This window comes from Abramis brama (genome assembly GCF_963993115.1).
Source record: "Abramis brama genome assembly, chromosome: 3".
NCBI classification, from domain to species: Eukaryota; Metazoa; Chordata; class Actinopteri; order Cypriniformes; family Leuciscidae; genus Abramis; species Abramis brama.
The window spans coordinates 15,686,006-15,708,060 of record NC_139965.1 but is presented as its reverse complement, the minus strand read 5'-3'; the positions used below and the strand labels follow the sequence as shown (position 1 = coordinate 15,708,060).

The following is a 22,055-nucleotide window of genomic DNA, read 5'->3' as shown; positions in this document are numbered from 1 at the left end:
TATAATTTTTTCTTGTAATTAGGTCATGTTAAAATGATGGTTATGTGCATAATCCATATCGTTTCACATGCTATTCTTAAAGAAACATCAGGCAGTTTATAGTAAATACTCTGCAGTATGCAGTACACTAGTATTTCATTTCATTTCAACAGCTATTCAAAAGTTTGGGGTCAAAACTTTTCTTGTATAAAAAAAATCATCAAATTGATCAAAAGTGACTGTAAAGACATTACAAAAGGATTTCTATTTCAAATAAATAGATTTCCATTCAAAAAAAGTATCACGGTTTCTACAAAAATATTAAGCAGCACAATTTTCAATGCTGATAATATATTGATTAGGCAGCAAATCAGCATATTAGAATGGTTTCTGAAGGATCATGTGACACTGAAGACTGGAGTAATGATGCTGAAAATTCAGCTTTGATCACAGGAATAAATTACACTTTAAAATATATTCAAATACAAAAATAGCTACTTTAAATTGTAATAATATTTCCCAATATTACTGTTTTTACTATATACAAAAATAACTTACACACCCCAAACTTTTCAACAGAAGTGTATGTAATTGTGAATATGATATTAGTGAGATCAACACTATCAAGTGTATGTCAGTCTCGTCAGATGAATTTGGGATGTGTGTTTTTAATACTACACTACTCCATTCAGACACGCCACCCACCACACGCACACACACACAGCGACACTCACGGCTAGTCAGGCGGAAGAAATACCTGGGCTGGGCCGCTTGTGAACGCATGCCGGAGGAGTGAAGTCGGCCTCAGGTAGACTGCCCTCATAAGGAGGCGGAGAGATCGGTGGAGACGGAAGCAGAGTGGAGTTTGGGCTGGTGATGTCCCCCTCCCCCACCAGAGTCAGATCGCCCAGCCCTTCCTCCTCCGGGCCCTGGGGACCAGTGGGGCGTAGGATAGGGGAGAGTGGGGTGATGAAAGGGATCGAGTCAGGGCTGGGTGCACGGGGGTGTCCGTTAGAGGAGCTGGGTTTAGGGGGTTGGGGGTTTGTGGTGGTGTGGCCGGGTTTATGGGAGGTGGGGGTCGAGCAGGCAGGAGGGTGGGGTTCGGGATCAGGATTCACACGGAGAAAGTCGGGAAGCACGAGATCTTCTTTTCTCAGCAAGCCTCTCTGGTCATCGACGCGACTGCTCTGGGCACGACTCAACAACTCGAAAAATTCTACAAAAGAAGAGTGATTTAGACTATAAGTAAACAGTAACCATTACAGCATGTGACCCAGAAAAAATTAAGCCGAAAGACAAAACATGGTACAGTTTCTTGACCCAAAAAGTATTGGGATATTTCAGCCACTTTTTTATATATATATATATATATATTCATTTATTTTCACTATATAATTATATATATTAAAAATTACTATATTAATTTTCACTATATATATATATATATATATATATATATATATATATATATATATATATAGTGTTTTTATTGTAAACTAAAACTATTAAAAAATTGTTTTGTTAATTTAAATAATATTGAAAAAAAAAAATATATATATATATATATATATATATATATACACAGAGGTACTAAAATGACAAACTAAAACTAAAATAAAAGACCGACATTTTTAAAAACAAAAACAAATAAAAGCATCTACAAAGTTACAAAAACAAACTAAAATTTTAATAAAACTGAAAATATAAAAAAGCTAATTCAAAACATGAATAAATACTGTAATGATATATAAATAAATAAATAAATAAAAATAACAATGGAAAAATAAACCATTTTAAAGAAAGAATACTCTTTTCAAGCTAAACAGTGAGGCAAACACATCTGTAGATGTGACTTAAATTTTCAAATACTTTTTGACAACAACAATGTACATAATACCACTGAAAAGTCAGTGTAAAGTGTAAAATAAGTACCTTCTGCTTCATCTATATGATTCTTTTTCCCTTTCTTCCTCTCTGACGCAGCTGTCCGGGGATGCTTGTCTTCAGCATCTCCTTTCAACGCTTTCCCTGCCGAGCTGTCGTCTCTCTAGCAATGCAGCAAAGACAGATGTAGGACGACTTGAGTATTTGGCTGAATGTCTTACAGACTGACATGTTCATGAAGGTTTTATTTCCCTATATAAAATAGGAATTTTGTCTGAACGCTGGAAAAAGCTGTTAGCATGCATGTACCCACAAGTTCATGCTCAGCACATCCACACATGTTTAGAGTTAGTAATATACAGAGAATGTTGTAAATGCATCTAGAGTATGTTGGATGAATCAACATGTGGGTATTTAGAGGAACGAAGCAGGCAGGACATCTCACACTATCACATTTACTGAAGTCACTCTCACCTCTAGTAGGAGACCTTTCATGGCAGCTGGTGTTTTGGAGTTGAGTGTTTTAGACTTGTCTGGTGAAAAAATACAACAAAACAATTACACAAAGGAATGTTGAAATGACCGTGAACACAATTACTTGATATTATCAGGGAGAAGTGGGAAAGTAAATAGTGCACAAGGCCGTGTGTGTGTGGTTCAGGTATTCCCTACGTTATGAGGAACAAATGCCCCCACAAGGATAGTAATACCAGTAATTTGTTACTTTGTGGGAACATTTTTTGATCCCCATGAGGAAACAGCTCATAAATCATACTAAATTATGTTTTTTGAAAATGTAAAAATGCAGAACATTTTCTGTGATCGGTAGATTTAGGAGATAGAATATAAATCATTGTGTGTGTGTGTGTGTGTGTGTGTGTGTGTGTGTGTACCTTTGGCTGGATCAGCCCTCTCCAATACAACTCGTAGACCATCAAGGTTTGATATGGGCACTCCAAGATCCAGAATCTCTGTCTCGCCACTCTAAAAATGTAAAAAAAAAATTGCATTAGCCTCTTGAATGTGACAACTTTACAAACAAATTTTGCAGTTATTGATTCTTTGACACATACAGGTTAAAGTTCTAGAGGGAATGTTCCCGTTTCAGTACAACATGAGCTCTAAAAGACTATTGCATACTCGTGATTACCACAGAAAATTATTTCTATGCATATCTGTTTGTCAAAAATGGTGTGTATAGTAATAGACTTTTACTTTTATTTTTTAGAATGCCATGTCATGCAAAAAAAATATCAAACACGTCCGTCACCACGTTTACATGGTAAAACAATGGAATAGTAGCACAGTGGAATGGAAAAGCGCGTTCTATCTGACAGAAAAGTAAAACCTCAGAGGAGTCAACAGCATTCACGCACGTCTTTCCAAATAAAAGTAAAAAGGTGTTGTTGTTGTTTCTTTGACTACACACTCCGTGACCCACTCAAACCGGTCTTGCGACCCACTTTTGGGTCCCACCAGTTGAGAAACGCTGCTTTATACTCCTGCCAATAATGCATGTTAACACAAGACTACTGATAAAATTGCTTAATCAGCTTGTCTGTGTACCATTACAGTTGATATTTTTTAAATCCTGTCATGATTATATGATATAACTATCCACAAAGTACTGTTTAAATGAGCAAACTGCATTCACAAAATGATGGTAATGCAAGACTCAACACCCTGAACAGTATTCCCATAGCTAAAAGGAATATTTAGACAACTCTATAGCTCAAATAACACACCATTTTGTGTGGAAGACTTTAAATAAGCACTTGAACAAAAATACAAGCTGCACATTTCACATCTTCTGGAATGTCTTGCAGCACCAAACACAGTTTTGCTTGTTTTTAACTGAACTAGTTTTGAAGCCAGAACATTCTTCTAGGTACCAAACACTGCTATATGAAATGTTAGAACCTGCTACTATATCTGTAGTTTGAGCTATGCCCCACATTCTAGCGTCACATAGATCTTCGTCTTTGCTTTTGAAGGTTAATGCTGAACGTCTGTGCTAAGCGATATAAGTAAAAGCTTCATAGACCACCGGCTAAAAATAAACTAGCTTTCATACTTTGCAGAGCTGGGAAGTGGCTTTGTTTTCAAGCCAGTACAGTCGTTCCTCTCTGCTTAGTGCTGTCTTCCATTAACTTCTAAAAGATGGCTCAGATGAGCACTGTTTAAGAGGGGAAAAACTGCAGCGGAGAAGCAGCATTCCTACTATACCACACTGAACCAGTTGCGTGTACATTTCACACCAGGAAATCCTATTGTTTTAAATTTGCCATAACATTATAAAAATGTAAATTAGATAAGACATTTTTGGATTATTGCCCTTTTTGGATTATTAAGACAGAATTTAAATCTGTACCAACAGTGTGCACTGTGTGCAACGCAAAAATATACAACGTATCGTACCAACCATATGTGACCCTGGACCACAAAACCAGTCATATGGGTCAATTTTTTTAAATTGAGATTTATACACCATCCAAAAGCTGAATAAATAAGCTTTCCATTGGTGTATGGTTTGTTAGGATAGGACAATGTTTGGCCGAGATACAACTATGTGAAAATCTGAGGGTGCAAAAAAATCTAAACATTCAGAAAATCGCCTTTAAAAATGTCCATTTATGTTCACGATTGTGCTGCATTCACTCACAAAAATAAAGGTTTTATATATTTACGGTAGGAAATTTACAAAATATCTTCATGGAACATGATGTTTACTTAATATCCTAATGATTTTTGGCATAAATGAGAAATCGATCATTTTGACCCATACAATGTATTGTTGGCTATTGCCGCGAATATACCCGTGCAACTTGTGACTGGTTTTGTGGTTCAGGGTCACATACTGTATGTGTAATTGGTCACAGCCAATCACTTACTATTCTGGCCACCAAATCGCCAAGGTGGAGTCCATACTTGGCAACCACAGGACGCAGAACCTCAGTCACAGGCTTTGTGGGTTTTGCTTTCAACCCAACCGATCTGTTAATGGGTACCAGGTCCAGTCTGAAAATAGAAAACAGGGTGGATTTATTTATAGTTTAGCGCCAACCACAAGACATTTGTTTGATAGTCTTTCTACATTTATGACATATGGTCCTCTTAGAGAAAACAGATATGTTACCAGATGTGCTGGTATTGTAGATGACTTCCTACTGAATGTAAAAGTCAAAATAACAGGACTCCATTTGGGTGCAAATATTTGGGTCATTAAATGTTCAGGGATTATCATGAACTTTCAACTGAGCATTTGAATATTTCCAGACATCTGTGTGAGAGAGAGATGATAACAACAAAATGTACCTGAACAAAGTGCGTTTCTCAAGACGAAGTTCTCGGGAGCTGAGGGTATTACTATCCTGGTCCAACACCAAAGGCTAAGAAGGGAACAATGAGAGGGGGGGTGGAAGGAAATCACAGACAAAGCTCAAGTTTGGCATTCACAGTATAACTAAAGGAGACATTCTAAAGCTTGTGAAGGGTCTCTCTACCTTCTCTCCTCCAGTGAGGAAGAGGTCGACAGCAGCCAGGTTAATGTGCTGTTTCTGACAGAGCTCTAGCAGCACCTGTCTGATGGAGGCGCCCTGTCGTAGAGGAATGGAGCAGCTTGAGCCATCGGGCAGGATTACTGTACACGTCCTGCTACATCGATCTTTGTCCTTTTCCCAAACAGAACCTGAACGTCTCAGCTCACACTGCTTTTCAGATACAAAAAATTATTTTAAAAAAAAACACCCAGAGAAGCAAAAACATTGGTTTGTTCGTGTGACAAATTGCTATGCTGCCTGGCAACTGTAAACAGCCTACAGTTAGTTTAATGAAACATATTATGTCATATTAGTAGTGGAAAAATTGTCTATTAATATTTTTATTAAAGGAACACAAAATAATGTTTGGTTTATGTTGCACTAAGAAAACCCCCGTTACCTGTGGTAAAATCACTGTACTGTACGATCACAATTCTGAAAAAGCCTCCCCTTGCATGTCTAATGGCTAAGTATTTTTGTAACTCCCTTGTGTTCTAAATAGTACACTCCTAAACTCCCTAATGTAACTCCCAATCCTCTTACCTCATTCTTTCCTCCGGAACAGGTAGTGTTGAGCTCTTGACTCGCACCAGAAGACAGTGAACCCTGAGACTCTCTCCGCCCATTACAGTCTGTCCACACATATGGATAACCAATCACAACATGGCAAAATGTCATATACATTAAACTGATTTCAGAGTGTGTTTACAATGTACAGAAGCTGAAATATGTTTTTCATAAAAATCAACCCCACGGAACCCCCAAGTTCCTGAAGTTGAAAAAACACATAAATAGATGTGTGCATATTGAATAAGCTGATAGGACTTCATTAAATACATTCACATCCAATTCAACACGTATTAGGGAAAAAATAAAGCTAGGTGTGTGTCTATCAAGTTTTGTAAAACTGTTTATGCTGTTTTCCTTTCAAAAGAACACTTTTTAAAGCATTTACATGCCTTAAATGCAATCTTATTAAGCATGATCAGTACAAGTACTCATTGCTACATCAACAGCAGACTGGGTCAGATCTACGAAAATGATCCAAAACATCTTTCATAAGATGTTATGAAAACAAGAATTTAAATCATGAGACATTGTTTTGAAACTCACTGTAAGGTAAATCAGGGGCTTCTCTTTTCTTTTGTCCTTTCCCAATACTTGGATATCTGTACCAGGAGAAGAAGCCATTTTTCTTATCAGAGTGTTTCTCTCTGAGGTCATCACTTGACCTGCCTGTTTTGGGCTTCTTATTTTCCTGTAAAACAACATGACACAATTAGACAGAACACCATCGCAGTGAATCAGGCTATAGGAAATGTCAGTATACTTAACGTCCAATAAATGCTGAATAAGTTAAATGAAAATAAGTAGTGGGCAGTATGGCCAAAATGTTATACCATGGAATATTTTATATTATATAATCTTATAATTTGACATTATATTATTTTATATTAAGGTAAATGTATATACCAAAATGTAGTTATTTTTCCTGGAAATTAAATAAAATGGTTTTAATATTTTCATATTAAAAGGTACACTATGTAACTTTTGGCCCTCTAGAGGTTACAAAAACTGCATGCATTTTGCAGAAGAACATTGTTTTGGTTGTGCTTTGTCTCTGCGTGACTGTGTGGATGAGTATGGTTATCCACTGTTCATAAAACATTCACTACTAGACTTCAGAGATATAACCAGTTTAGATGGAAAGGATCTCAGGCTGACTAGCTGAAGACGTTACTGTAGCTTTACCCATGGACACGGTACTTAAAACGGTACTTTACTTCCTTACATTTTTTTATTCCAGCACAGCACTACAACCATAATGAATTGACCCTTCACAATAGATAATGCTTTACAAATAACTCTGTTAGAGCTACATATGGCAGTTTATCTGTTCAATAAAATACCTTTCTCACCTGTTGAGTAATAAAAATGCTATCTCCAAGTCGCTTTTACAACATTTCAAATCCCTCCATCTCCGAAAAGCCAAGTCAATGTTGATTTTTGTTTTATTACCATCTTTGTCAAGTTCTCTTTTTGCCAGCAGACTCTCTTCTGATCTTTGTTTTTAACAGGTGATTCCCCGGAGATTGGAGATGTTCAATCTTTCTCACTTGTTGTGACAACTAACCTCTGTCACTCCCACACCACAGATGCGTCAAAGTAGCCGGAGCAACTTTTCTCTATGTACGTATATTACGGGACAGATGAGTGACATATGTACGCAATTTTCCACAAAAACCATCCTGCCGAGTCTAAAATATAAACACTTACCATAGTGAATCAGGGTAAGACAAAAACACGTTTTGGAAGAAGAATTCATGGTGTATTGACTTGAATTTAGTTAATTATGGACAAAAAAAGTTTTATAATGTACCTTTAATATTAAAAAAAATTTTTTTTAATTAATATTATTTTATTCTATTTTTAAAAATTATGTAGCGATGCATTAACACAGCAAAAGGTGATGTTGCTTGGCTAATAAAATGTTGCTTGGCTAATGACTAATAAAAATTGTTTTTCACATTACTCACAAACCTTCCTTGAGTTATTGTTGCTGTAGTGAGATTAGTACCTTTTTAGGTGTGGAGAATGTGGAACGGTCAGAGTTCAAGCTGTGCTTAGAGGGGGCGGGACTACATGGGATTGGGCAGGGGTCAGGGAGAGGTCGGCCTTCCACCTCAGCCATCATACACTCCTGATAGAGAGTGGACTTCAGGAACCGAGCATAACTGTCCATCTTCATCAGGTTAAAGATCTGCAGGGATGAGTCAAGGTTTAAGAAGGTTATTCTCGATTGCCAAACAATGACAACTGTGTGAATGTGAGAGTGTAATCATGTGTGTACATCGACCTGAAGCTGTGGCTGTTTGAACATGTTAGGCTGTGGAGCCGTCAGCACGTCGTCAGCAAGTTGAGCTTGACTATCGATGTTCACCGGCATAGTAGCTTTACTTGAGAGGAAACGATTGTAGATCTCTTTGGCCTTCTGGGACAGCTGAAAAACATTATGATTAAAATAAGATAAAAACCTATTGACCTGTATGTTCATAAATGTGATTAACTGATGACAGAATTTTCATTTTTGGGTGAAATATCACTTTAAGGGTCCGTGAGGATTTCAACAGAGGCTAAAATAGAAATATGATTAAATATGTATCACTGAGAGAACCGTGTATGTGTTGCAGATGATTACCTGCTTTTTGTCATGTTCTGGAACTTGGCTAAAGCATTCACAGGCCTGCCAGAATAAGATGTTTTCCTCACTAAACTCCTTCTTTAGAAACTCCTGCAGGAACATATCACAGTACATTTGGATTTACACTACTATCCTGTGACATTAATACATTTCTACTTTATGATATGGTGTCAACAAATGAATCAACACAAACTATCAATCTGATATACACAAAGGCAAGCCTGTCAAAAACTCTGGTCATAAAAAATGTATTTAGTTAACAATAAGCACATGTCTAAAACAAACTGCAGTACTTACAGAAAAATAGCGGACACCCACAGGATCTTGGAGCAAACGCTCAAAGCTGATGGCCCATGATGCAACACGGCGCTCTGAGAAGCGACAGTGGTTGTTGACGCTAGGCAGACTACCATTACTTTCCAAACTGCTCACGCTGCCGCAGTCATGACGCTTGACTCCACTGCGCTCTGGACCAGGCAAAAAGTAAATATCAAAGTCGAGTTGATTTAGGATGAGATTCTTGAACTGTTCTGGTCTGGATCACAAAAATAAAATCGCTTCTCTGTTCTGAGATGTCTTTAACACTGAGGCATGAGGAAAGGAGTGGGAATGGTTTTAAATGTTAAGATGTTCTACACACAGCATGCAGATAACTATGAGGAATCATCAAAGTGTGTAATTTCAGTCACTGGCGTTAACAATGGAATTGAAAATAATTACTGTTTTCAAACAGGTTTCCTTCAGTCTGACATTGGTTAGTCAAACATTCAAAATTCACACCATTGGTTGAGCCAGTGTGTTATGAGAGTAATGTTGAAAATACCACAGAGCCAGTGTTTACACATTTTGGGGGAAATTAATGTAATGTATATTAATGTATATTTTAACATCAGAAAAATGACACATTTTACCTTCAAATAATGGAATTTGTGAGTGCTTCACTTGCTTACAAATCAAAAAATGTGCTTACAAATCACAAATATATAATTCACTGACTTTTGTATCTTTGTCACAAACAGTTGCGGTCTATGATTCATGTGTAATATTTGTTTTCCTTACTTTCAGTTAGACAAGTCCAGACAAACCTCAAAACTTTCTCAGTAAATACCGCTGTCATAACTTCCTTCAGGCAAATAACATCCTCACTGGGTTGCTGACACTTTTATTCACACTTTTTGCTTCTGAGATGCCCAAAATGTTTCTCTGAGCACTTCGACCGAAACCAAAATCTTTAACTTTCTACTCAAGACCTGTTTTAAGGGTGTATAAAGAGGATATTAAAGATTTAATATTCTATATTGACGACAAAATAAATAACTCACCTACAGTACGTAACTCAATAAGATAATGGAAGTAAATAGATCATAAAATACAGACAACTGTTCAAAAGTTTGGGGTCTGTACAATTTTTTTAATGTTTTTGAAAGAAGTCTCTTCTTCTCGCTGACCAAGGTTGCATTCATTTGATCAAAAATGCATTAAAACCGTAATATTGTGAAATATTATTCCAATGTAAAATAACTGTTTTCTATTGCAATATATTTTAAAATGTAATTTATTCCTATGATCAAATCTGAATTTTCAGCATCATTACTCTGGTCTTCAGTCACATGATCATTCAGAAATCATTCTAATATGATGATTTGCTGCACAAGAAACATTTCTTATTATTATCAATGTTGAAATCAGTTGTACTGCTTGATATTTTTGTGGAAACCGTGTTACTACTTTCAGGATTCTTTGATGAATAGAAAGTGCAAAAGAACAGAATTGTTTTGATTTTTTTTTTCAATTATGTATGTCTTTACGTGATGAATTGAATGCATCCTTGCTAAATAAAAGTATTCATTATTAAAAAAAAGGAGTAGTGTATAATATATAAAATTCAAAACATATACAGCTCAACTATATTATACAATTGCAACAGATTACTTCAATTACACAATCAAATATATAACTCATCAACATATATTTAATATCATATATTTTGGAAAAAATGAGGTTTGTTTTATTCTCAGAGTAAAACTTAAGAGCACTTGCTTAAATTATGATCTTGTAACTTCTCTTGTACCATTTTTCTTGTATCTCTTCATAGACAAATCAACACTTATACCACACAAATAAAATGTAATGGATCACACATTAAACAACAGTGCTTTGAGTCTAAAATATTTATTATAATAGCAATCTCCACTTAAAGCCAACTGACACAGGAATTCACAACTTCCTGAATTGTTTTTGAGAAAGGGTTTAAACAGAGTACTCACCTCCATCTGACGCAGCCGACTGAAAGAGAAGAAAAAAAGACATGAATGAGCTATTGCCATCCTGACTTCGGTGGGGCAGAGGAGGAGAAAAAGAGGAGAGAGGTAAAGTTACTGAGCTGGAGAAAATGCCTGCAGACATCTCAGCAGCCTCTCTCATCTTAACTGAACGTGTGTGAGATATGTGTTTGTTGAGAGGGGAGGGCTTTGACATATGGTCGTTGATGTAGTTGTGTGTAGTAACACGCAGCTGTTCACACCTCTGCTCTGGTTACCGCCCACAAAAACACACACACGCACGCACACATCAAATGACCTGACTCAGGCCTGGCCAGACACTTGCAAAGACCATAACTTTAACACAAAGCTTTAGTCAAGTTTTTCAGGTCATAAAAATAATCCTGCTTCTCTGAGCATGAAATGAAAACTGAATGAATGAGAGTAAGAATGCAAATCAATACCCAGGTCCCAGGTACATGGAAGCTGACCTATATGGTAAAAGTAAAACCACATAATAACTTCTCTGCCTATTCATTTACATTAGCATCACGGCTAACAGAGGTGTGTATGTGTGTGTGCGTTGGCAGGCTGGGAGCAAAGCACATGGTCAAACACACATCATGTTTGTTCAGTGGGAGGAAGTGTAACGGAATGAGGGCAGTTATTGGGACAGCAGAAGGACACACAAAGGAACAGAAACTTTTGTGAGGAGAATACAAATGAGATTTTACAAATGTAAAGGCGGGAGGTAAAAGTTCTTTGTTGGCACATAATAAAACGATGGAATCAGATTCATGAGTCACAGAACCTCTGGACAATGTTTACTGAGTGATATCATGCATGAACTTGCACTATTCTATGCGGTGCCGTTTATCTAGACGGATTCGTTGTGTCAAGGGTTTTAATTTCAGCCGTAGGCACTTTTCATTGTGTGCACTGCTAAACTAATGCCAAACTAACACACCCGTCCAAAAAATATTTCCTTCTAGACCTTCTAGACACAGATGCTCTCAATGCATTTAAAGGAACAGTAATGCAGTTACAATGCAAGTCAATAATAAAACTGGTCTCATTTAAACCATAAGGTTAATACTTTTAAGTACTAGTCTTCTAGAAAGATGAAATTATGCATATACATAAATTATATATTAATAAGTAGATACAGAATATTTGACATACATAACAAGGTTAGGAAGCAAATGTACTCACACTAGTCTAATATAAACATGTATAAAAATAAATAAATAAAAGCTTAACTTGAATTGAATCCATTTTTTTAAAGAGCTCTGGTTTTCATTGTTTGTAAATATGATATTTGACATTTAGCTGCATAAAAGTCACACAATATGAATAGGAGCATTCATATCTGTCTGTAATGGCAATGAGTTAAAACAGCAGCTCATCAACACTCAGAAATGGCACATTCCAGTCCCAGTATGTCACTATTATCAAATCTGAGCTCACCATGACTAACGGAGAGCTATTTATATGCTAATAAAAGACAAGGATTCTGAGAATGGAGAACGGCTAAAGGCGGGAACATAAGACAACACTTTAATCATTGGGGTTCATGTGAAGGGCATCATTGTGTTATCTTGCAAATGGTTTTGACCAGTGATACATGAAGTGCTAAGCATGAATACTTTTGTGATGATCTAAGAAAAAAGAGAAGAATAAGGACATGAAGTGCTTCCAATCACTTTTTTCAAAACATTTGCGATAAAAATTTATTTGGTTCATATTTATTCATTTTCACTAGATTAATTAGATGTATATTATGTTGCTATGGAGTTGCTCTAGATGTTTGTTAGCTTACAGTCCCAAGTAGTCAAGCCACCTTTATTTATACAGCGCTTTATACAATACAGATTGTTTCGAAACAGCTTTACAGTGATAAACAAGAAAATAATGATTCAAAGATGCAAACAGAATTCAATTCTGCTGAAAAGCAGCTCGAAAAAGACATCAGTAAACAGTCATTATTCATTTAAAATCAGTTCAGTGCCGATACCGTTTGGTTCAATAACTGTGTAAAGTTCATCAATTATGGAATGAGTTCAGTTCATCTATAAAGCTCTCATCCAAGTCAATAATATTGCCGAAAGTTAAAGCTAGGGTAGGCAATTTCGGAGAGGTTAGCAGTAGTAAGTTAGCTTTGAAAGCATGAGATCCCACCCTCCCTTCAGAACATCTCCAAAGTCACGCCTCCTCCACCAAAACACATGAACACACACAGCCAGAGCAAAGTCTGCAAAGCATTAAATTGCCTCGTCTCAAATCACATAACATTACAATAATAATGAACGTAAACAACTTAACTTTCGCCTCTGATAGTGTTGCCACAGAAACACATAAATCAGTGACTGAGGACGTGAACAGCTCTGTGTGATGGCGGCTGGCCAGATTGTGGATTGATATCATTCAAAATATTAAGTAAAAATTAAGTTTAAAAAAAAGAGAGAACCAACCCCCATGTCTAAATAGCTATTTTAAGTGCATTTTGAGATATTGCATAAAAAACGGTGGATGGAAACGTCAAAATGTACATAAATTCTAAAAATGCGCATAAAAAAACGTATGCACTCAAATGAGTCGGATAAACTTTTTATCCAATAAAAAAAATGTGCATAAACTACGATGGAAACACATTAACCGAATAAATTCCTCGATGCGCATTAAAAAAGACTGTGATGGGATGGTATAACTGGACTAACCAGCGGACTGATTTTTCTTAGTAATATTAAGTTTATCAGGAAGTGGCGATTTTGTTCTCTTCGGCTCACTGGATGGAAACGGTGCTTTATTCGCAAATGTTTTATGCGATATTCCAATTTTGCGCAACTTTTGATGGAAACATAGCTAATGACATTCTGATGATATTCTATATTCCAAGTGAAATCCCTATTCCCCAGATGGCTTGTTTCCCTTATTCAATGTTTTTTTTTTTTTTGCCCACTTTATTATCTGTCAGCCATCACCAGAAATCACACGTTTAGAAAAGTAATAGCACAGCTCTCCTCGACAATCTGCATGATTCGAGCTATCATTCATCTCTATAGCATAAACAGTGCAGGACAAGTTATACACCACTAAAATTAAATACCTATAGTTTGAGGTATATTTAAAATCCTAATCCTGTAGTAAGAGCAATAGTGATGCTTTCCTTTCTGAGAACAATAAACAATATACAAACAGTGTTTCATTCTATAAACATAAACATATGAAAACACTGCTTAAGCCTTGTCTGCAATGTAGGTCTTTTTTCCATCACATCCCAGTCCAAGAATGCTCTTAACACAGTGTACAGACGCAAGAGGGATGGCCTTCAAAAACCACAAGCCTCCAGGCCACTTCAAAGTGTAAATGTGTCTTAAAATTGTGAGTTGCTCTGGCCGGCTTATGCTCCACTCTGAAGAACTCAAACTAGAGTTCACTAATAAGATTCATGAGTCCAAATCCTTCACTGTAACAATCTCAATCCAAGACCCACTGATAAAGACGTTCTCTAACAAAGTCCAACCAAACCCACTGATGTAAACCTCACTCCTTATAAGACCAGAAGCAGCCCCTTCTATGCTTCTAATTCTAGTGAGGGATGAAGTTAGTAATGGGAAACAGAGGGAGAAAAGACAGAGAAGGGAAGAAAATAAGAAGCTATGAAACGCTGGAGCCTGGTTACCATTCGTTTTGTGCCACCACCCTGGTGTATTTGGTCAGAAACACTATGGCAACAATTCATCTCAGACCACAAACTGTGAGGCCAGCAATGACACGCGTCTCAGGCAGAGGTGCTCTATATATATATCACACGGTCCCATGAGCAAACGTGTTATTAGATGGGGGGTTCGCAGCAGCAGGATCTGGTAGGCGTGCAGCGTGGCAGGGTTCAAGGGTGCCTTACAGACATCTGGTTGTTGTGACCAGCTGTGTGAATGAGTGACATTTTTGTGAAGCAATCAGATGCCTTGGAACTTATGAGAAGTAAAACCAGAGAACTGTATTTATGGAATCCAAGAGGAAATAATGAGGTAACTTCTGTGTTTAGAAGAAAACATGTTTCACTAGAATAGCACAGGGAAATTTCAATGCATGTCATCAAACTATAATTAAGCTCATTTTCATTTTCAATCTGTGTCTATGTATTAGGTGTATTTTAAAATTTTCTGAAGAAAATGTGAGGGGTTTCCTGATGCTAAGCTATTGTAGGTGACACGTTCTTTGTGGTCGCTAGGGTGTTTTTGCAGTACTCCGTATAATTTATCACTCTGTAGAATTTACCCTAGATATTTCTCCTTTGAGTTTATGGAATTTTATTTTTAGGTTTTATTATCCACCTGGTATAAACGGAACAATTTGCTTACAATTGCAGAAGTAAAAATAATAGTATAATAACTCATGTCCATAGTGCATTTTCGTTTTAAAACGCATAACTTTTGCGACTGATACGTCTGGTGTCCACACTACTACAGAGCCTTCGACCCTCGAAAACGGAGACTTTTGGAAACGCTGCTGACCCCGTTTTAGTTTGAAGGACCAAAACGGAGACTTTTGAAAACAAAGGCATGACTGCCCACATTCGCTCCCTGATTGGGTCTTCTTGTATCATTCCCTGATTCGTCAAGCCCCTATCATATGACCATTATGCTACCGGAACACGACAATAACAGACCAGCGTCCACAACCGTGTAAACAATAACATGGAGACAGAACTGCAAGCTTGGCTGACTTGCCATTGTGCAGTTAAACTCTGCATTTCTGCCTACATGCGCAAGAGGCAAGCTATTATAAGAGCAATCGGCAACTGTTTACACTTGTACGCGCATGCCCGGTGTGCATGAATGGTCATGTGACATGCGTTTTCAGTCGTGTAGTGTGGACGGAGATATTTACTGAAACACAGAGGAAACGCCAGTATGGACGAGGATTGTTTTTATTTTAAAAAGCCGCGTTAAATGAAAACGCACTAGTGTGGGCATAGCCTAAGTCTTCCTTACAATCACAAATGACTTTCTTCTGATGTCTTTGCACACCTGCCATATTCCCTTCTTCTTGTGAATCTTCACACCTCCATTGATGTTACGAAAGCAACTTTAGCCGCAACTACATGTGTGGCAAAAGCTGCCGAGACTTGCTTCGTTTCTATTTCCACATTCTAGACTACATTAGGTGACGACTTGCCCTTTTAACCTTCAAGAAATCAAACTGGATTCTCTCAGTTTGAGAGGTTTTTTTTCTTTAAGTCGAAACCGTTAACACTACCTCTGTGCTGTCAAGAAAGATCTTTCTTCTCATTCAGGATGTTCTGCAAATTCAAACAAACATATTCTAGCTTCTTCTGTTGACATTTGTTGATAAAGCAAGACAAAACCCATAGCCAGAGCACACTATCTCTAGGCTACAGCTAAAAACACCATTACAAAAGAAAAGCAGTTGGTCTAAACAAAATTTTTTAGCTTGTCATAGCATGTTTAAACTGATGTTAGATGTGATATTCTGACAAATCACAAAGACCCACAACCACAGGCCGAGAATACACTTAAATTTAATTTAATTTAGTAATGCCAGCTTGATGAAATTATGAAATGAAAGTGAGGGGTTCAAATCGGTTCAAACTAAACTTGCACCACCATGCAACATTTCCATGTGCACTGAGTTTGCGTCTCTGATGGAACCACTCTACTTTGATACACCTTTAAAATAGCAATATTATTACATAATTCCATTGCATATATTTAATATATTTTCTAATATGTGCCTTTTTACCAAACACTGCCTATTGATATTTATTTACTTACAGATTTTGCTTTAAAAAAAATCTGGACTTTGTATCATCAGGACTGCATTAATCATTTTTGTTGGTTATAACCGATGCAAATGGATTAAATAAACTTCTGTTTTACAAGTGTAACATAATTTAGCAATGAAAGCAATGAAATTAAGTTGTGACAAAATGTTCAACAACTGTGTTGTAACTTAACTTAACTTAATTGAAACTAAAGTAAAGTGAGGACAGACGTCCGGACACACAACTGTGGAAACATCAGAGTGTGAAATGACGGAGTCTCAAGTCCAGAGACTCCATGCCACAGCTGCTCGGTGTGGGAGTGCAGGAATGAAATAAAACAGCTAATGAGTAAAGCAGCTGGTCTAACCAAGCCCGATCATTTGGCTTTGAAAAAAAGAAGAAGATCTAAACCAGAGAAAAAGACTGTAGCGCAAACTTACCGCTCTTGGGGGACGCTTTTTCCTGAAAGAAAGTCTCCTAATGAGACTCATAGTCAGAAGGCTTCTTCTCTTTGTCTGTGATTTTGGGTTCATTACTGCAACTGCATGTGTGGGTGATTGTGTGCACTGTTTGTGTGAATACCTGAAAATCTCCACCCAGGATCAGATAGCGACACAAAGAGTCTTGCTGGTACATGTTCAGTCGGCCCCCAACATATGACAATCCACTACAGACTAACTGAATTCTTCTACTGTAGGCATCATAACTAACCTGTCACACACAATTTATACAACTGATACTTCCTCAAACTCTAACTGATCAGCTCTGTGATCAACATATTCCCTGTCTTCATTTTTGCAGAGGTTTGTTTTTTGGTTTAGTGATTTTTTTTTTTTTTTTTTTTTTTTTTAAGTTAATTTTCATTCTTTAAACACAGAATGTCCCTTAAAATAAGTAAATATTTTGTTATTTGATCATTAATTTCGGTCCATTGTACTATTGACTAAAATATTGTTTTTAATTTGTTAAATTTTTAATTTGTTGTTTTTGTTTATGAAATTAAAATTAAGTGATAACACTGATCAAAATAATAAATAATAATGAAAAATAAAAAATTATATGAATGAAAAATGAGTATTTAACAATTTAGAAATATATCAAACATAAAAATGTTTCACTATAAATAAACAAAATATTGTTAACTTGTAAGTTTCTGAAATAAAGCAAACAGGCTACTATTTTTATTCAAACATGATGAAAACGTGAAAAACAAATATAAAAAAACAATGTCAGATATTAACGTAATGCATGTTTAAGAAGAAACATGTAGAAAGAATTAATTCAAATGCACCATGCATGTATTTGTGAGATATATCCATAGGGGGTTTCACACCAGAGGAACGCTTTCATAGTTCCTAACTATGAGAACTGCAAGACTTTAGTTATAGAAATGCCTTTTAGGGGGACTAAATTAGCTCTTACTTCAGAGCTGGGTCTAACCCAGCACAATAGGAACTACCAGTGATGTAAGTGTACGTTGATTGGCCGCATGGAACACATGCCATACGAAACACCAGCACCGTGTAAACACACAGTTCACATATACTTATACGAGCCGAAGCCCTTCTCAACCTTTACGCTACGAAGTTGTTGACATTGTTGAATGCCACGCTTACATGACGTTGCTGACAGACGGCTTACGTCACTTCTCAGTTCCTACTGGTGGTGAGAATTCAACCACGAAAATTGGCCTAGGGGAAAATGTAGTTCTCAGGGGACTGCCCTGGTGGCTTACTACACGGTGAGAAAGCCCCTATTGCCTTTTTTGCATATTGTCTTCATTATCGTTGATTAAATCTTGGTCAATGAACATTTTCATCAGCAGTCCTTTTGATGAAATGCAGCATATTCAATTTGTATTTCATATGTGATTATTTAAAGAAGTGCTTATGGATAAATTTAGACATTTTCATTTCTCTTAGCACTGGGCATGATGGGTGGGCCTTTCCCAGACTGAAGCTGCCAGGGAAGGGTGATTATATTATATGCTATTTTTCTTTTCATTTTGGTTTCAAACCAACTCAACTGTATTTGGGGATCCTGTGGTAGGAAAAAATAGAGTTTTCCAGCCCTATATAGGCTGGGCTGGTGTGTAAGTTTCTGAGTGAGAATACACTGTGAGCTCATGAATGTGTGTACGCGGGTTGGGTGTGTATGTATGAGGGAGAGATAAAGAGGGCTGTAGATTTACAATATTAGTTTCCGCTTATTCTCAGTCAGTGGCTCCAGATAAAGGAAGTATCCGTTCTGTTGGATGAGCAGGCTTGATCTGACTTTATAAACTGACAGATGAACACACTCCTACTTCAGCTGAAATTATTTTTAAGTTTAGTTGAAGCTGTGGCCCAGAGCAAATTCTATTCTGAATTGTAGACTCATTTTCAAGGAGGAAAAACAAATCTCTTCCGCTTATCTCTGGCAGACAATAAACTGTCTGAAAATAACATCAGAGACCTCAGAGGAGACTTCCTTTGATCCCGACGGAGGAAGGGAAAGCCTGATAAGATGGTTTGCTCAAAATGTGTCTACTTCAAGTGTTCATTACACTAGCTGCCAGTATTCATTGAAGTCCAGAAAATTTAAAATAAAGAAAAAACACTATGGTTTGCCATTCACCTAATCAGAAGCAGTGACATCTCAATGAAACAACATGATTACAGAGAAGAATGAAAATCAAAACCAGACGCAAAATGGAAACCACAAAATATAGTTTACCAAGGTCATGTATTCTCTTCCCAACCATAAAACGAACCACAGCAATATTTTAACCGCTGACTTTGAATACATTGCCTGTGGAAGACCGTCCTTGTAATCATTAGGACAAAATGCACAAAATCACACTGACCTGGATCTTATGAGGAACAATGACTGGATCATCTCCATGTGTAAATAATACCACATTCACTTAAGAGGTCACAACCGGAGGAATGTTTGGCCTCTGGACAGAACATCCAACAAAACAAAGCACTACAATACAGTACAATATCTAAGCTGAGATCTATAGTTACAGCATCCTTCTCCTTTTTATTGATGCTTTTATGCGTCATCTACTATGGGCTGTGTGAATGGTGTTAAAGTTTCTAAACCAGTTTTTGTAGAAAAGCCTGGTCAGATCGCATCAGTAAGACACAACTTGTTTCTTTCAAATCTGAAAATATTTACACAGTGCCACATTTGCATCTGTGATTTTCACAGGATAAACATCTCTCCACTCCTTTGTGTAAGGGTAAAGTCCTGGAGGAAAAGCATCCATCATCATCTAAGCTTAACCCATGACCCCACCCAAAAACACTTTCAAACGTTCTCTCCTTCCTCCCTCTCTTTGTACCGAACCAGCGGTCTTTCAAACTGAAACCTAACACTCATAATTATATGCGGGTAGATCTCTTTCCTGACAAATATAGTTCCCTGTGACCAAGTGTATACCCACCAACTGCTTTCAAAGCACTCGTGGAGTATTGGAAGGAGACAACCTGTTATATGACCGAGGCAGGCATGGGAATAAATGAAAGAGTTCAAGGAACATATGGAGGATCTTCACTTAAAAAAAAAAAAAGATTTACATTACAGGTTTTTATATAATAAGTAATTTGGTCTCTGAGTTTTTAAAGCACTACAAGCGCAAGACCAAAGTGAGCTGCCTATCTAGACAGCATTTTAAGTATGCTGGCTTCTAAGATCAATCCAACTGAAATTTCAGTCAAATAAAAAAAAATATATATTTTAAACATTAAATTAATGTTTTGTTTTTTGCTGTCTTACAGGGGAGCTATGTAGCTATGTACGAAGGCAGCTTACTAGTTTTGAGTGGATATTAAAACTGAATAACTTATATCCATGGTCCATGTCAGCAGAGGCAGCTGTAAGGTTACTTTTATAAAGTGCTGATTTGAAAAGGTTAATAATGAGGGGTAATAAGCTGCTGTCAATTACTGCTAAATGGCTCAAACCGGAAAAACAGAGCTGAGCTAAAGAGAGAAAATTAGCCCCCTGGCTGCGTCCGAAAAAAGAAAAAAAGAAATGCAAGGCAAGCATAAGAAAATCTGTGTTCAACCCACATCAAACAAAACCAAACCTTTAACCAGAACCAGAGCAGAGCTTCTTTCATCTGAATAACCCAATGTCTTAAAACAATTAGTCACTAATGAGCAACAATGGTGCATGTCCATTTGAGCCAGACACTCCTCAAAAGCTTTCATGCGATTATTTATTGTGTTACACCCTGTCTACACCGGACATGCAACTATGGACATTCTCGGTGTTAGATGGTGTTATTGTCAGATGCACCAGCTCGCGGGTGAAGGAGAAGTCTGTAGAGCAGCAGGTGGACACAGTGAATGCAGATGGAGGTGAGCAGGGTGCTGGCCTTGGCATTCATCTCACACATCAAATAATCATTTTTTCCATGCACGTGCCTAAACACACTATTTATTCATCGCACAGGCTATCTGAGCAGTGGTTCCCACTACGGGGCCTCATTAAACTTCCAAAAGGTCCACAGGATGACTTTAATTAGTAAAAAATTATTATTATTAATATATTAACAAACCCAATCCAACTTGTAATGTCATGTCTTGTATATATAGACCAACTGCTTTTTATTTCTTCCCCTTCCACACAGGAAGGAGATGACAGTAAAAACCACTTGACGATTTAAATTAAAATGCATTTTAATTTAATTTAAAATGGATTTCCCTATTCGCATAGGAATAGAATGATTATTTCAACTTTATAGTTATAGTTATCTTTATAGTTTTCATCCTTGGCGTGAACGGCCCTTTTAAGCGAAATCAGGTCAAAGGAAACATTTCTGTTGGACAGAGGAATAATCACATCGCCTGTGGTTTTGGGTTACCAGACCTGGGAGCACAGGGAGGACACGCATCTAGAGAAAGAAAACATCGCCCTTTAGCAGAACAGGTGGCCTTTGCTCAAAGAATCAGAAATGCAACTGTCAAACCACATGGAATAAGGACAAATTGGCAAATCATCCAAGAAGAATGAATACCAAGTGCAGACTTGTGTCAAAGGATAGGACATGTTTTGCCTTATCTGGGAGCACATCTTTGAATGTTAAGTCATGATGGTGACCTCATGGATAAATGTTATATCTAGTAAACACATAAAAATTAAAGAAAGAACAAGTAAAGCAATGGTATTTTACATAGGTATTACACAATGTGTTTTGCAAAGACAGCAAGGAGTGTGAAAGTGAATACACTTGAAGAAGTGTTGACAGACCGCTTAAGGCTATATTTGACATAGCAGTTTCAGTGTAGAAGACCAACCCAGAGAAACAAGAGGAAAGTTTGAGTCCAGCTGAGAAATCCTGCATTGATGTCATCCATTTCAAGTATGGTTTACTTAAAGTTTACGAAGTATAAAGATTTACTTCACATTGA

General features: G+C 37.0%; 1 protein-coding gene across 1 annotated transcript in view; it reads right to left on the bottom strand.

The window, feature by feature from the left end:
* Window positions 1–22,055, bottom strand: part of rgs12a (regulator of G protein signaling 12a) — a 35,733-nt gene that overhangs the window by 3,159 nt on the left and 10,519 nt on the right. The window contains exons 4-17 of the mRNA XM_084108145.1: window positions 10,872–10,890; window positions 8,902–9,071; window positions 8,602–8,694; window positions 8,260–8,403; window positions 7,981–8,163; window positions 6,516–6,660; window positions 5,946–6,034; window positions 5,367–5,570; window positions 5,179–5,252; window positions 4,755–4,881; window positions 2,757–2,847; window positions 2,338–2,396; window positions 1,912–2,026; window positions 737–1,195 (exon numbers count right to left, since the gene is read on the bottom strand). Coding sequence (XP_083964271.1) covers window positions 737–1,195; window positions 1,912–2,026; window positions 2,338–2,396; window positions 2,757–2,847; window positions 4,755–4,881; window positions 5,179–5,252; window positions 5,367–5,570; window positions 5,946–6,034; window positions 6,516–6,660; window positions 7,981–8,163; window positions 8,260–8,403; window positions 8,602–8,694; window positions 8,902–9,071; window positions 10,872–10,890 — 1,972 coding nt within the window. The remainder of the gene's footprint in view (window positions 1–736; window positions 1,196–1,911; window positions 2,027–2,337; window positions 2,397–2,756; window positions 2,848–4,754; window positions 4,882–5,178; window positions 5,253–5,366; window positions 5,571–5,945; window positions 6,035–6,515; window positions 6,661–7,980; window positions 8,164–8,259; window positions 8,404–8,601; window positions 8,695–8,901; window positions 9,072–10,871; window positions 10,891–22,055) is intronic.